At 32.4% G+C, this 17,626-nt stretch overlaps 1 protein-coding gene and 3 long non-coding RNA genes across 4 annotated transcripts; all 4 read right to left on the reverse strand.

The window, feature by feature from the left end:
- Nucleotides 1-535: 535 nt before the first annotated feature.
- Nucleotides 536-4,586, reverse strand: LOC138337660 (uncharacterized). The gene is made up of 2 exons (XR_011211046.1): nt 4,198-4,586; nt 536-1,404 (listed from the first exon to the last, which is right to left on the reverse strand). It is a non-coding gene; the product is annotated as an uncharacterized lncRNA (long non-coding RNA).
- A 486-nt stretch (nt 4,587-5,072) lies between these two features.
- Nucleotides 5,073-6,027, reverse strand: LOC138337659 (uncharacterized). Its single transcript, XR_011211045.1, has 3 exons — nt 5,909-6,027; nt 5,703-5,755; nt 5,073-5,312 (listed from the first exon to the last, which is right to left on the reverse strand). It is a non-coding gene; the product is annotated as an uncharacterized lncRNA (long non-coding RNA).
- Nucleotides 6,028-6,718: 691 nt separating this feature from the next.
- On the reverse strand, nt 6,719-7,766 carry LOC138337658 (uncharacterized). The gene is made up of 3 exons (XR_011211044.1): nt 7,623-7,766; nt 7,354-7,406; nt 6,719-7,033 (listed from the first exon to the last, which is right to left on the reverse strand). It is a non-coding gene; the product is annotated as an uncharacterized lncRNA (long non-coding RNA).
- A 1,727-nt stretch (nt 7,767-9,493) lies between these two features.
- On the reverse strand, nt 9,494-16,033 carry LOC101246166 (beta-amylase 3, chloroplastic). Its single transcript, XM_004245434.4, has 4 exons — nt 15,285-16,033; nt 10,758-10,968; nt 10,571-10,681; nt 9,494-10,482 (listed from the first exon to the last, which is right to left on the reverse strand). Exons 1-4 carry the CDS (start codon nt 15,791-15,793, stop codon nt 9,694-9,696), a joined length of 1,620 nt encoding a protein of 539 aa, XP_004245482.1. The 5' UTR covers nt 15,794-16,033; the 3' UTR covers nt 9,494-9,693.
- Between the last annotated feature and the right edge of the window lie 1,593 nt (nt 16,034-17,626).

Below are 17,626 nucleotides of genomic sequence, written 5' to 3' on the forward strand. Positions count from 1 at the left end.
AATCATTATTTACTAAACAAAATTTGACAGACACGTAAAAGCAAACGAGGAGTAATTATTTTTCTAGTTAAAAATGGTCCATCCAATCTATTTCATGTAGTTCACTTTAACACTTAAATTTCAGTTTTAGGATAAGTTCGAATAGCAATTGGTTTTAATCTTAATCTAAAATATACTTGCCACACTTTCTTTCTAATGGATAATACATTATCAGAGACGTCATATTTTCTCAATGAGTTCATAATAATATCAGAGACGTCATATCTTCTCAACGAGTTCAGAATAATATCTGAGACGTCATGTCTTCTCAATGAATTCAGAAGAAGTGTGATTTTATATTAATTTCAAAATGATCAAAGATAAAACTATAGGATTAAACTGACACAGTGTCATCTTTTTGCATAAGCTATATAGGAATTAAGCTTGGTAATGTTAGGATCGAAAATAAGTAGATGTAAATGCAGAAGCTAGCAAAGCAAACCTCGAAAAATCACGAGTAAGAAAACAATGAAAAATATACCAAAAGACACAAAAATTTAACGTGGTTCGGTCAATCGACCTACGTCCGCAAAGGAGATGAACAATCCACTATAAATATGAGAGTACGAGAAACAACCTCAACCAATTCACTCGGAATACATGGGAGGTTCACACAAGTGATAACGTATCAAGCTTGTGACCCACAAATTCTCCCTCTAACCAAAACTCTCAAAGCCTAAGAGACTAACATTTTTCCTAAAAGGAAAACCTATTTATAGTAAGAAATTTAGGGCAAATAAAACCCAACAAATCCCCCTTTGCCTGAATTTCTAACAAAATAAATTTGTCCACCTTCTTTACTTAATCTTCAACAATTTGTTTCTCCTCTCCATAATCATCTCCTTTGCAAAGTTTATGTCTCAACATAGAGAACTTCTCTAAAACAATTTCTCCAACAAAATCTTCATTACTGTAAAAAAAGGTTACGGCTAGAACTACACCCGTCAAGATGAACACCTTTCCCTGACCTGGTTCAATCATCGATTATCGAACCACTGAACCAGACTCCATCATTGAATCTGGCCTTGATGCCACTTGTTAGGACCGAAATAAGTAGGTATAAATGCGAAAGCTAGCAAAGCAAACCTCAAAAGATCACGAGTAAAGAACGTGGTTCGGTCAATCGACCTACGTCCATAAAGAAGATGAGCAATCCACTATAAGTATGAGAGTACAAAATATAGAGAGAAACAACTTCAACCAATTCTCTCGGAATACATGGGAGGTTCACACAAGTGATGATAACATATCAAACTTGTGACCCATAAAATCTTCCCCTAACCAAAACTCTCAAAGCCCCTAAGAGTGAATGCTGATTAAGTTAGAAGGAACATTTCTCTATTTATAGGGTCCTGAACCTTTTTCCTACAAAAAAAAAGATTAGTCAATTTTTAGAAATTTTTTTCCTATAAAGAAAATCTATTTACGATAAAAAATTTAGGGCAAATAAAAAACCTAACAGGTAATATAATAAACTTGTGGGTACAAACTTTTTTAAGGCATAACATTTTAAAACAAAACTTGTGTCTATATCCTTACATAAACTAAACGTATGCATCTATAACTGCATACAAATTCTGAAGGAATTAAGCGATATATAACTTGTTAGGTCAAGTCATACTTTGCAAGTTTTATATTTTTACTTTTCGTACTGCTGACTAGGTCACTCAATCAACGAACTTTAAATTATCAATTCTAATATTATAAATTCAAAATAATTTTAAGGTAAAATTAATAATTCGATACTCTAAATTCAACACTGATAGATAAGGAGGAGAAAATAGGAATACAATGTTGACATGTGAACATCAAAAAAATCAAAATCCCAATATTCCATGAATCCAATTCCACTTTAAAAATCAGTGCCAAAAAATATTCCAAATAATTCTAGAAATTATTGAATTGATAGTAACATGTCTATGATGGTACAAATAATGTTTCACAGCATGTTTTTTTCCTCCTATTTATGTCACCTTATTCTTCATGTTTCTTTTTTTCTTTGAAAACCTTGTAAAGCCTATCACATGTCTTATCATGCATGTAGATTTGTAGAAAATTGAAAGGTGCAAAAAGATTACCATGTGAAAAAATAAACCCAATATTAAAAAGGATTAAAAATAGTTGACACTTGAAAAAATTGTTAATGTTTGTTAAAATAACAATTTTTTGAAATATGAAGACGTTGTGTTGTTTTGCTTGAAAGAAATTAAAAAATCAGAGTGAGTGAAACTTGTAAGGACGGATAGGAATTTCAATTTTTAAATTATTTTTTTATGATAAACAATGTTTTTTTATTAGTATTTTTTTGAAAAAGAGAGTTTTTAAAATCTATGATCGAACAAAAGTTTATTATAAACTTATAGACAATTAAATATTGCACAAAAAAAATTCATTAAATATTGTATAAACTTTCAAATCATTCACTCGACTTGCATGTGTAACATTAAAATTTAGAACCTATAAATTTTTCTTACATATTGTTTTTATCTCCAATTATTTTTGTTGTCATCGTTGGCACCACATCAATATTACCTTGATTTTTTTCAAATTGAGATGAATGGACCAAAATTTTCATATTACATCATGGTAGAATATAATTATTGTTGGTTTTGTTTTGTTTATTTGCTTTCTTCCTAAAATGGTAAATAGAAAGAGACCATTCAATTGGTGCTACACATTGAGAGGTCTGTCTTTTTCCACTTAACATGATTTACTACACTTTGTGACTATACATAGGTAATTAGATAAGTTGCACATTTAATTAACATTACACACTTTTTGTTTCACTTTTTTCCATTATCCCTTGTTACTTTAAAAATCTCAAAATTCCTTATTTCTTTAATGTATATGAGCTGCATATTAATATACTCGAGCTAATTTTTAATGTATCCGCGCTGCAATTATTGTAATAGACTTTTAACTTTTAAGAGATTAATTAGGGATAAATAGTAATTTATATTAATACTATGGAATTTATGTAATTTGCACAAAATTTTACCCAAATGGATAACATAAAGAACTGAATTGGGTAAGAAATTGAATCCTATGGGCTTTTGGTACCTCAAGGTTTAGGCTAATTTCAAATGAACCTTCCAAATAAAAGGAAAATGTTTTGGGCCTAAATTAAAATGTTGAGCCCATGTTATCATGAGGACTGAAGTGCAACTGTATGGATCTTTAGGTACCAAACTTGTTATTCTTCTAAAAATAGCAACTTGTTCTGGTGTTTCTGCTGCTGACATAGAAATGCAGAATCTACATAACAATATTTACTGAGTGCATTTCATTTATTATTTCAAAATCCTTGAAAGTTGCAAAATTCAAACTCTACCCAACAAAAATCCAGCTATAAAAAACACAACTGGCATTGACTATCTAAACAAAGCTATCCCTTTGTGTGTTTTATATCTTAACTGCACTCTATTTATGATGAAAATAGAGTGATAGTGTTTATAATCGTTGACTCAAAATAGATTTTAAAACCTTATTTAATCATTTTTCGAAATAAAATCAGTTACCCATGGACTAACACAATCAAAAGATCAAAGAATATACAAACCACATAACAAGTTATCAAAATCACCTAAAGCAACACATACTTAAATAAAATAGAAAGCAGAACTACAGATATGGATACAACAGTTATATGATGAACATTTATGACTGCTTTACATGGTATTCAATCTTATATTCCCTCTACTGAGAAGGGTGACTTGAGAAAATTAAAGACGAAGGAAAAGTTGATTTAGAAATATTGATACTAACAGTGTCGACGACTCCTGAATTAGAGATAAAATACTTTTGAATTATGTCAAGAGAAAAAATTGACCACTTTACTTTCATTTTGCAAGAATGTTGAAACAGATTTATCTGGCTGAAGCCACAAAAAGTTGAAACAAGGTAAATTAATAATTAAAGCTAATATTTGTCATAGAGAAATCTTTATAGCTAATCGCAAATTTTTCTGATTGACATTTTTACTCTGATACTTTCCATGGTTTGAGTTGGAATTTTGTTGAAAAAACTTGTCATTGTTGGGCCCGTACTATATCCAAAGGTGTAACAAGTCGACATTGAAACTGCTCCTAAGCTAATGATTATTTAGGTAGAAAACGAAATAGAACACCAATTATACAAAAGGAAAAATGAGGACATTACCTTCTTCAGAGCAGCGAGACTAGGACCATGAAGCTTCTACTGCTCTAACAACCAGAGAATCATACTAGCTCTCGATTTGTCGTCCTTTGCATCTCTTCATTCTTTTGTTAATGTTTTTATTGTATTTTTGTTTCTATTTCTCCCTTATATAGGATGGATTGATTTAGGGGGAAAACGGTCGAATTTCAAAGAGATAAGGTTGAAGAAAGCCGTTGAATAAATAGTACAATTCCTCAACGGATTGAGAGTTGAAGCCGTCCGATGAGGCTACGAGATTTCGACACCTCACAATTCTCAAACGGCTCCTTCTATGGAAGGATAAAGAGAGAGACGTTTGGACTGCAGCTTTTTTCCGAATTGATGCGACGTTTCTGGGAGAGAGGAAGAACGAGGCGCGTTGGGTTTTTTTGGCGTGAAGAAGACGAGATGGGTCGGGTCGGGTTGTTGTTGGTTATTGTTTGGACTTGGGCTGAGAATGGGGATAATTGGGCTGGAGTTTGGATAATATAAAGTGATCTTCAATTGATCCGAAAAGTTATGTTGATGGGCTTTCTTGTACATATCCAATAAGCCCAAGTAGTACCAGCCAACAAATCCATGTTATCATAGTCTATATTGTTATTGATTGTTATCAATTACATTATATAAGGTTGTTTTTTTAACAAAATATGTTCATTTTAAAATGATAATACAGACTTAAAGGTATTTTAATAATTTTTAGAACTCATGGATATATATAATACTTTTTGAAATAGATAAATGTTTCTCCTATAATTTATGGTCAAATAATTTGCCTAGAATATTTAACAATTTGAAATCAAACGACAAATGCTAGCTAAGAATCTAATTCTTCTCATCTCCTTTCTTTACAAGAATTTATAATTGAACTCTAGTCTTATTAATATAGTTAAGAACGGTTACATAGATTTGAGAGTTCAATACATAAAACTTAAGGTTTTATATAGGAAAAATACAATTAAAAATTAATTAGCAACTTTGGCTTCTATAGGAGGGTTCCCTTTGCCTGGGGTATGTGAAAAATTTGGTCCACCTTCATCGTAGTCCACCGTTGCATCCACTCCTAAAAGCTTGCGCACATTCATTTGGCCAATCATCTAACCACAAACACGAAAAAAAATAATAGTAAGTTATTTATATAGATCTGATAGATTAAATTAATTGAGTCTCAAATAGAGATAATCGAACATTAATTAAAGACAGAAAACTACTTTGTATACGAATGCTACATGCCTATTAGCTTGTTAAAGTTTTTGAAGCACAAGAATTGAAACCAATAACTCTGAATTTATTTTTTGGATGTTCCTTTATTTTGATTTCATATCAAGGTAATTCAATTTTCAACATAGATAATTTTATATCTAAATCTCGAATTCTAGATTTATAGATGAGTATCTCACCATCTCTAAAATTCATGTATTTATTATAAGCATTCACAAAGTACAAATAATCTATATAAAAAATAATAATCTACTTCAAAAAATTACTTCTCTCCGTAGGTTTTCTGGCTTAGCCACATCTTGTATACCATTTGTGTGACCTATAGAAAGAATACACAAATCAAATTTGAATTCTCGATTTGAAACTTAATTAAAATCGATTATATGAAATCTCTTTAAATTTATCATTTAGGTCGAAGTAAAAATATGTTAGATTTTTTTAAAAAAGAAAAAAAGTTGTAAAGTTAATTCACCTGGCCATGAGCAAATGAAGATGAGACAAATAACTAAAAGAAAAGTCTTCATATTACCACACACTTGCAATTTCTCAAACTTAAAATATTTTAGAATTGTTGGCAACTTTTGTTTGAATGAAATTGGTGAAATCATGTGTCTTATAAATACATTGTATTGTAAATGTCATTAATTACATAATTCCTTGTTAAGTTTGTAATTAAAAAATTTCCTAATCAGACAAGATTGTAATTCAATAAAGTTGAATTTGGCTTCTCTCCAATTCAAACATTTTCATATCTGAAAATTTAAGTCAAAGATTACATTAATTTCATTTTCATGTTTGAAAATTTAAGTTAAAGATTACATTAATTTTGACCAGCGTCTTTGACTATAGTTACAAAACAATTAAGAAAAAAGACTCACTAATTATGATTTAAAAATCTATTTTTGACTCTTCATCAATATCATCACTTTAAATTTTAATTACACTTTCTGATTTACTTCCAGTCTCATTTTATATGATAATTTTTGGATTTTAAAATTTAAACAAAATCATAAGTTTTTCACAAATCTCTTAAACATTTTGAATAATTATAAATTATTGTGACTTATAGTACTTTTTACGTAGTTTACAAATATAGAAATTTCATTTTAAAAAAAGTGAAGATCTCATGCGCAAATTTTCGATCAAATTTAAACTATTTGACTCAACAAAAACGAAAAGTATCACGTTAATGAAAACACAAGGAGAATTGTTTTTTTTAATGTATAATTAAAGAGACGTTAATAGATTTCATAGTAGGCTTGACACTGCGCAAACAATCCAATTAGATTGAAATGGCAAAACTATGATAATACATACATAAATTACACATCACATACATAATAATAGTAATTGATAAAGCACAATATATAGGAGATACATTTATTTAGCCTCATATCATACATTATATATTTCTTTAAATTTTAAATACACTTATATAGTATAGTACTATGATATTTAAAAATTAATTAGCATTATTGGCTCCTTTTGGAGGGTACCCTTTGCCTGGGGTATGTGCAGTATTTGCTCCACCTCCACCATTGTAGTCCACCACCACATCCACCTCTAAAACCTTGCGCATATTCATTTGGTTAATCACCTAACAACAAAGAAAGGGGCGGGTCGATGATTAAGTTATATACACTGACAAATCATAACGAATAAAACTTACCATTAATCGAAAGGAAGAGCAAAACTAGGTTGATATCTATTTTCATTATTCTGATACACGAAAAATATGTTGGGAGCCTAGGACGATAAATAATTTTTCATTCTTAATTAGAAAATCATCTAAAGTAGAAAACGTCTTATCCACCAAAAGAATCTTTCTTATACGAATCAAAATTTTACGTCCAAAAGCAGATATTAAGCACTAACGCAAATAGTCCCCCGAAAAAATTAATCTACTTGAGAAAGTACCTCTCTCTGCAGGCTATGTACCTTTGCCACATCTTGTATGCCATAGCTGCAACCTATAGAAAACCAAAGAACTTGAAATTAGTTAACAAGTATAAATTGAATATTTGAAGTTAGAAAGCCTAGTTGATTAAATTAGAACAATGGTACAATATCAGATTCTAAATTAGTTGAGATCGACTATGCGAATTCTCTCTGATCACATATTTTTCCGTGTAATTCATCTTAATTAAGCCAACATAACACAAAATAATTATTGTAAAATTATTTACCTGGCCATGAACAAATGAAGATGAGACAAATAACAAAAAGAAGAGTCTTCATATTACCAAACTTGCAATTGCTGAAACTAAAAAAAAATACTTTAAATTATTGCTAATATTTGTTTGAGTTACTTGAAATTGATGAAAACCCAACTGCTTAAATAGTTGCAATTTTTTTTTTTTTTTTTTTTTTTTGTGTTAGTTCACGATTTTTACGTAAATTATTACTAGCTAGTTAGTGCGTCTGTCTTTGTACAAACTTCACTCGATGACTTTTTTGAAATTATTCACAAATGCATTTCAATTCATTTGTCACCTTCATATAAAAGTCAACTATCCATGCATATATAAAAATGTCCCAACTTATCGTGTCAATTACTACGTACCATTGTCATTTATAGCAATTTATGTTTTAAAATACAATTTAAGTTAACGTATAGTATTCTGAGGTGATGTTTGTGTACGTACATCATATATTTTCTTTAGATTTGACTTGTAAAAATATAGGAAAAATTACATAAATTAGTACATTTTAATAAATAATTACTGATTTTAGCAATATTTTTTATTTATTACCATTTATAACAATGCTATGTCAAATCTACAATATGAATTAAAAGTGAATTATGTATGCAATATATATGAATTATAATTGTTTTTTGAAATATATTATGTTTGTTTGGTAAAAATTTGACATATTGTATTATAAGTGTATTAAAATGTGCGATAAATGTATTATCCATTATTAAAATTTGTATTATATATGAATAATAAATTGTTATTTGTAATATGTATTAAACTTGTATTAAAAATGAATTAAAAGTGATCAAGTGAAAAAAAGATATTATTTCTATAAATGGTAAATATTTTTTTATTTTAGTATATTTATGTAAGTTTCCCTAAAATATATTGAGCATGTAATTGTTAATTTAAGTTAACGCATATTTCATATTCATTTAGTTTCCGAGTTAACTTAGTACACACGTACATCACATTTTTTTCATATATGATATTTGCATAATTTGAAATTCTCACAAAATTGATGGAAGTATTAGAAACATTTTTTCTATCTAGATAGAAATGAAGTCTATGTATACTTTATCTTTTTCAGATCCCATTGGCCATTTCGTGGGAGACTTTTTCAACTAAAATTGCACATTTTGGGACAAAATTCCTTAATCATTATTTACTTTAGTGTACCTTGTTTGGCATAAATAAATGTAGGCCACAACACTTAAGTTAGGTACAAATCCATGTTTTAGTACGAAATTGCTTTATAAGCATCTTCCCACTTTCTTTTTCCTTGGATATCGTTACCAAATAATGATGCAAAATTGGCTTTGTATATTAACGAAAATACAAGGAAAACTTGGTCAAATAAATGAATAATTGATTGGGACTCGATAAATTTTAATAAGTTGCGGTAGAATCATGATCTCAAATTCTAATAATGTCTTTTTAATTAATTTTGTATTGGTATGTACTATTTATTATGGATGTTCTGTAGATCACCTCATTTTCCTTGTTTATAGTGGACTGACTGACTGACTCCACAATTTCACATGGACTCCCCCTGTTGGAGATGAATGAATCTTCCAACTTTTGTAATTCAATTTGCATAATCATTCTAATCAGGACCATGTGTTGGTTTTCCATTTTACCCAATAACGAAGGATTAAAAACACACCTAGAGTACATTATCATAATCCTTCTTGTATTAGTTAATAACTTACCCATTATTTCACTTAATTATATTGGTCACAAACAAACACCAGATATCAGAAGATTAGAATACTAAAAGGAGTTAATTGTCATATTAACCTGAAATAGAGAGGGGCTGGCCATCCAATCTCAAAATAATAGGAAGGAAAGCAGCACCGTTATGATACAAAGGAAAATACTCATTTTCAACCATTTCAGTACAAGGACAAAAAATTTACGCGAAAAAGACAAAGCTTTTTGCTACGCAATTCACAATAACAGATCAGAAGATGCAACAGATATACATACCCTTGACTTGTTGTGGGTGAGAATACGCAACTACCATTAGGAATGACTACAGGTTGAAGTTTTCTTCCTACTATGCAAGAACTACTCCACCAGTGGAGGATGCTGATAAAGACAAAAATGGCATATCACCATCCCCGAAGCCTAGGTTGGGTCGAAAAAATTTGGCATCTGACATTTGTCTCACAAAACGTGTAAAGCTAACCCAATTCCGATATTCAAACAAGGTCTTGTCCATCCTGACAAAATTGAATGAGAAGGTTGGAGTTGCTGGACCATTCGAGTAGAACCTAGACATCCGTAACACGTGTTGAAATGATCCGTCATCCAAGCTACTAGCACAGTTTTCACCTTGTAGAGGAATGTCACATAACCTAGCGGCTAGTGAAAGTTGTTTTACAAAACTTTCAGGACTACTGTCAGGATTCACCTGCTGCGCTTCTGCATCTCGCATTTCAAAACATGTACAACACATGGAAAAACCATATCTGCCAAACAGGCGAGCAATTGGAAGCAAACCATCTCGAATTGATGTATTGTAGTAGCCAGCCGTTAGCTCAGACGGGTGAGACTCTGTACCATAATGCCAGTGAATCCCAGCCACTTTCCCTGACAAATTAACTTCAAGACCACGGAATATAGACTCTGCTTCCCTACAAATCCTCTCACCGTGAAGCAGCAACATCCCTGAGTACCATGCAAGGAAGAACTCTCCATATGGTGAGTTCCAAGAACCATCACTTTTGAAAAACTCTGAGCCTTCATGACTTCGCGATAAACTGCCCGCACCAATAGGTCCGCCATTGGCCCACTCATGCATTCCTATCTCCCCAGCACAAGCATTTAAAGATGCAAGCATATACTGCCAGCTCAAAAGAAGACAATCACAAATTTGGTTGGAGGATGACATGAAAAATCAATGGAGATACATAAAATCATTTTATTCACACCTTGTCATGGCATTGGAATTCGCCAAGTTCACGTGAACGCAAAGTCCAATTCTGTAAAGAGCATGAAGGATATCTCAACTCACCAGAAGGGCCCATTCCAACTTGGATACCCTGCAACATAAATTTAAATTGCATAGGTATAATACCATTAAAAGTTAGTTGGTGAAGCATTAGGTGAGCATCGTACAGTTATGACGCCATCAAAAAATGGTATGAAGGTGTCACGGAAGCTCCTCATAAATTCAGTATATGCTTGGATCGGAGATCGTCCATGTAGAACGGGAAGAACATCACATCCTAGGGATATATATTCCATATTCTGTCTTCCAAACCTGTCTGAATATGCTAAATCTGGATTTTTATCGATTTCATCACGAACCCACTGAGGAAGAGGAATCCTAGCAGCAGCAAAAGGAGAAATTTTCAGATTTTGAATTATTAACTAGCAGCAATCATTCTAATGGAACAGCAATGGGAGAGGCAGAGTAATATCAGGAGAGCACAACACTTTTTAGTTCAAGAAGCACCCAAGGATGTAGCCTAGTGGGCATTGAAATGGGGGATTTGGGGGGGGGGGGAGGGGGGGATGGACCCTTCTCGTAGCATTCTCCTTCTCTCTCGTGTTCAAATTCCAGCGAAAAATAAATACTAGGTAATTTCTTCCTCTCTACCAAAGCATTGGCATGTAGAGTTACTTGAAACCTATGTTGGTGGGAGGTAGCAGGTACCCGGTGTAATACTTGAGCCACAAGCAAGCCGGCCCAGACAGCACCATAATGAAAAAAACGATAACAAAAGAAGGATAGATAACTGTAATGCCAATTTCAAGTCAAGGTTTACAAATAGAGAGAGAGAGAGCATTCAGTAATACAGTATCTATTGTGGGACAGAGTTAGTCCAGTGACTCATCAGCTCACAAAACAACCATAAGAAGACAAACGCTCTTCTGCATAACTAAACATTTATTCTCCATAATCTCTTACTTATCACAAACTTAGCCAGACTAGGACCAGCTGAAAACAATCAAACTCTTGTTAGCAAAATAACAATCGAACCCATTTCTCTACTTGTGACAAAGAGGAACTACCACTGATGATGAAATTAACCAAGTCATTGCAACTTTTTAGCATACATTTAATCTGTACTAAGATCTTCTGTTTTCCTTTTTTAAGATAATTCAAATTTTCCATTAAACAAAACATTCATATCTATATAATTTGTTGGTTATAACATTCAATAGGGTATTCTCCCTTTACACCAAAAATACGAGAAATAAAATCATCCTCTTATGCTTGCTATATCCTTCTCGCTATTTTGAAACAATCTTCTGTATCATTCACTCCATAAGCACGTAAAGACAAAATGATTTAATATTAACCCGTAATACGAGAAATAATAGAGAATCCAATCTTTTCAAAAACAAAAAAGGATCAAGTACCCTTCTACTAAACCTCCAAACTGATTGGATGAAGAAAATGTCCTTATTCTAAAGCAACAGTTCACCAAAAAAGATTAAAGCAAGAATTTCGACAAAGAGAGAGCAACTATTGTTTAGCTTTGGTCATGCAAGGGTGCTGCCGAGAAATGACTGCGCTACACATTCCATAGGGAAGATCGTGATCTTTCTTCCATCATCACATCTTCACAGACTACCGTTGTAGAGAGCAGGGGGAGAGAGTGACTTTGTGCATTCAAAATGGCAAGTAGACATCCAAGTGGATCTTTTGGCATGTACACCCTCCACCCCAAATAAGTGTCAACTTAGCAAAAATCACGTCCATTAAGAAATCAATAAATACAATGTTTAGTTATAAACTACCCCTGTTTAATAAATGTCTCTTGAAAATTGAACACTATTAAGAAGATGGAGTGTAAGAGTATAGCTGGAAAAACATATTAATTTTTGTCTTGAATCCCTAAGGTAAAACTTATTTCGGGACAAATTATTTAGCTAGGGGGACACTTATTTTGGGACGGAGAGAGTAAACATTATACATTTATACTATAGCACATTTGTACAGGGAAATCCGTTGCCATTTGTTAAATTATGTTACCTCATTTAAACTTTGGAATAACGATTAATACTACACCTCAATCTCAAGCAAGTTCGGACCAACTATGAAGACAACAATAAGCTCATCCTAGACCAGTATTACACGAAAACAACAACAATAACTACACTATTTAATACCAAAGTTCTCTATATTTTTGCAGCACTTTAATTCAGATATGACTAAAGACTACGAGAAAGCATAAGACCTGAAGTAAATGTACTAATGCGACTAAATAATAATCCCAACTATTAGGTATCACCTATATATATCTTTTACTTTTACTTTTACTATGTCCTATTTTTTCGCCAGATATGAGTGGGTTCAAGAGATTATAGGTCTTTTGACATAACTTCCTTCCACTTGATTTTAGGTCTACCTCATCCCCTTTTTAACACCTTAATTAACTATAGTTTCACACCTCCAAACCGGTGCATGTGGAGGTTAAAGCCAGACATGACCAAGCTGACCTTCTCTCGTTTAATTATCAATGTGATCATTTCTAATCTTGTATGACCACACATCAATCTTAGCATGCGTATCCCAGTGACACTCATCTCGTGGATATGTCAGATTTTAGCCGCCCAACATTCACTGTCGTTTAACATTGTCGGTTCATTTAAGGAGACAAGACACTTCAATTCATTTATTTATTTATGTTTGCAACACGATCTGTCATTTAACAAGCGTGACTCTTTCACTATGGATCAAGCACGTGGTACTCTTTTTTGCTCATTGATGACCAAGAGAACTTGACTTAGGAGCCTGCTTGCTGTGATCCCATGACAACCATTCAACCCAAAAATTGTACGGCAGCAAGTGAAATAGCCCAAAAGCTTTACAAAATCCCTTAACTCCAAGAAATCAGGCTATATGTCGGGAAGTATGCAAAGTTATCTAGTTGTTTCATATTACTGTAACATAAGAAAAATCACACACATGTCCCATGTGAGAAATTATATAACTCAACACCCTCCCGACATGTAACCCGATTTTGGTGTACTTAGTGAAACTTATGAATGTGATATTAAAGAATTTGAGAATGTAGCCTAAAATGAATTGAACTGTTTGATTTCCCCTTCGAGATTTTGAGAACTGAATAATGTTTACAAAGTAACCAAAAGGTGAAGATCAGATTATATCCTTAGAAGTTACACAATTACAGAAATTGGGGTTCTCTCAATATTGACGAGTTACAAGATCCTACAATAATATATGAGTTAATACTTCAAACTATCAACTTCCTAAACGTCACAGCCAAAGGGGGTAGAAGATGAATTAAGGCACAAGTTATATACGGAACACTATATGTATAATAAAAAATAAACCGGATACCAATAATCGTTACCTGCTCAAAAAAAGAAAAAAAAGGGATACCGATTATATACCAAAAAGAGAAACTTGATCAAATAATTATCCACATGGATGAGGCTGTCAAAGTTTCTTGTTCATCCACTTCTCCATGCAAATTGTGTCACTTCCTTTTGTTCCTTTTGATGAAGCCAATCAATTTCGAAACATGAAAATCAATATGTTTCTTTTCTCACCAATCAAATTGATTCAAGCACCTAACAAGCTACTCTCTTCATTCCAAATCAGGTGTCCTTTCTTGTTTAGTTTGGCTGATAACTTTGTCCACTCTCATAGAGGTATCTTTTGCCCTAGCCCTACATATTTTTTAGAAGTTTCTACTCCTGAAAGAAAACTAACCATCAAACCCACTTTTATATAAAAAAGGATCCAGGGTTTTAACTTGTTTGTGGAAAATTGAATTGAAGGTATAGGCTCATATACAAGTTATGTTGTTCAAAACCAAAAAACGTTTTTCTAAGATCTTATTTGAAACTCCGTAAAGCATTATCTTTTTATAAGTACTAGTATGAACTTTTTTTGGACTTAATAATTTAACATATACCAGTATGAAACTTGACAGAATATACAGAAGTCATCTTCAATTCCAGGGAACCTGACAGTACAAAACTGAGCATTCTAAACATGTACCCCAATAACTAATATGTCAACTAGTTTGATATAGGATTCTCCTTAAAATCAGTTGAATCTAGTTCAAGACAGTCCAAGAAGCTTCTCTTACTCCGTTCCAATATGCAATCACTAAAACTAAGTAAAGGTGCTTAAGCTATATAATGTGAAACTGAACACATACCTAAGTATTATTTCCAACATACGGATTTCCAAGCCACACATCCCATAAGCTTCACTTAATGGCTTAAACACCCTCCAGCAAGCCCTAATGCTTGCTAGAACACACAGACACACACACACACAAAAAAAAAAAAGAAGCTACAAATTATGAGTCAAATGGTAACTGTCAAGCTTACTGGAACACCAAAAGAGACGATTAGAAGATTTGCATTCTACCATACTACAGGTAAATGTTATTCAAAAGATTCAACTAATAATGTCAAACGCGAAGAAACTTAAATTCATGTAATAGTCGATCATGTGAACTACTAGCGGCAGCTAGACATTCAACTCTTCAAGTTAATTTGTTTTGTGATCTGAGAATTATATTCGTTTTCAAGGAATAAAACAAGACGTAATTGAACGAGAAAATAAAGTAAAATGTTTAACCACTAACAAACAACACTTCGTTTTTGGTATCCAAACAAGAGCAAAAGAAGAGATTCGGAACGTGTACGAACCAGAAAGGATCATCAGGCCCTGTACCGTATTGATGAAATGCCATTTCAACTCGAACTTTCAATCCACAACGTTTAGCCAACTCCACAATCTCCAAATACCCTTCCCAATTATAAACCCTAGGCAATTCACTCTCCACCAGTCCCCACCATACCTCCATCACAACTCCTTCAACACCAGCGGCCGCCAAAGCACGAAACGACTGCACCATCGCCTTCTTCCTCTTCATAGTTCCTTCGGGGAAATTAAGAGTATCAAGCGGAAGCGTGACGAACACCAGCGAACCGCACCGTCGATGGTCAGTAGAAACTCCATGCTGAAGCTCGTACTGGAGATCGGCTTCGGATTCATTTGATGAAGGCCCAGAGGACCGACAAGAGAACGTGAATTGCCGAGATTGAAGCCGAGTTTGGATCGGCGGGAATCGAAGTGAACGAGCTGAAGTTAAGTCAGTACGAGTACAGCAGATAGATGCCGAGAAAGACGGAGCCGATGGCGAAGCGATTGCCATTGTTGAAAAGCGCACAAAGCTTCTTTAGGGGTTGATAATGGTGTATTTACAGAAAAGGCAAAAAAATTAACCGCTTTGTAAACTAGATGAGAAGAAACCCAAGCAGTTGTATCAGGCTGAACAGAATTGATTAATTCAAAAATTTAGAAAAGTTATATTTATAGTGGTGCTTCATAACAATTTTTTGTAACAAAATAGAGAATATATATATAAATTATTGGATGTTACATAATATTCCATGCTAAGAATTAATCGATTGAATTCATAAATAAGGTGGTTACTCAACTAAGCACTTTCTCTCACAAACTCAACTTTCAATTTTCACTCAAAAGTCACTCAACTATGCACTTCTTTCTCATAAAGTCACTCAACTTTAAATTTTAACTCAAACTCAACTATCCACTCCTTCCTCAAAAAGTCACTCAATCTATTAAATTATTTTTTTAACTAAAATTTATTGATATTAATTATTTATATAACAAACCAAAAATTTTAAAAAATAAATTAAATCATTTAGTGATCCATCCACCTAACCCGCCCATTAAAAAATATAATATGACCCATTTTATTTTATCTTTAATCCTAAATTAATCCCTCTGAGAAAAGAGTGGATAATTGAGTGACTTTTGAGTTAAAATTGAAAGTTGAGTGATTTTCTGAATGAAAATTGAAAGTTGAGTGACTTTCTGAGAGAAAAATGCATAGTTGAGTGACCATCTGAGGTATTAACTTGTGGTTTTAGCTATGAATTACAATTTTTAATGATAAAGTTAAAATTTATGTGTTATAAAAAATCTGAAACTTTTTGCATTTTTAGGAAAGGTACTTTTTCAATATTTTAGAAGCTAAGTTAGGGATGTTAAATGGGAGTGTGATTGAAATTGGAGATTGAATTGATTTAGAAAATGGGTTGGGTCATGTTTAGTTCAAATTTATTTTGAGCTCAAAGGGGCTAAAAATAGAATTGGTGATGATGCGCACAATTTTATTCGCTTATCTTAAAAAAAATTAGTAATATGTAATTCATTCACCTTATATAATCACAATTTGAAATCCAACTCAACAAAATAAAAGAATAAGTCACAAATTGATAGATAAATATTAGAAGATATAAAATAGATAATAATACATATCTTCTGAGAATGTATATTACACCAATACAAATAAGGAGTCTTCAAAATAGATTGAAATTAGAGATTAAGTTGCCGCAATTGAAGATTCTCTTAAAATGGATTAAGGTTTAAGTAAGTTGAAATTGACCCGATTCAATTATGTTGAGCTCAACCCATAAAATTATGGTGGATTACCTATATTTTAGCTAATTTTTGACACCCTTGAAATTAAACGCCAACAAGAGTTGTGATGGAGTGTTAAATATTTTTTTCATCCTTAACTAGAGGTGTCGAATTCGAGTCACCATAAATATCAAGTCAACTTTGTTAGAAAACGTCTACTAGTCAATTTGGAACTGCTCAACTGAAAATTAAAAATAGAAAAAGCTAGAAAGGGCTGGAGCTGTCAAAACTTTGAAATAGGATATTCAAGCTATATTGAGAGCTTGAGACTCATCCATGGCTGCTTCTCTTCTGATGTTGTATTAAGGATGAAGAAGAGAGAAAAAAGAACTGTAAAACATTATTTGTGAGAATATGAAAAACTAATCCATTCCTTCTGTATGAGTACATTTATAATAGATGATATGAAAAGTATCTAACAACCTATCTATCAAACTAACAAACTACAGCTGTCAATTAACTAACTAAGTAACCAACTTAACTAACTAAGTAACAAACTTAATCAATAAGTAAACTAGTCTAATGTACTGTGAAAGAA

Source organism: Solanum lycopersicum, chromosome 8, assembly GCF_036512215.1.
Source record: "Solanum lycopersicum chromosome 8, SLM_r2.1".
Taxonomy (NCBI): domain Eukaryota; kingdom Viridiplantae; phylum Streptophyta; class Magnoliopsida; order Solanales; family Solanaceae; genus Solanum; species Solanum lycopersicum.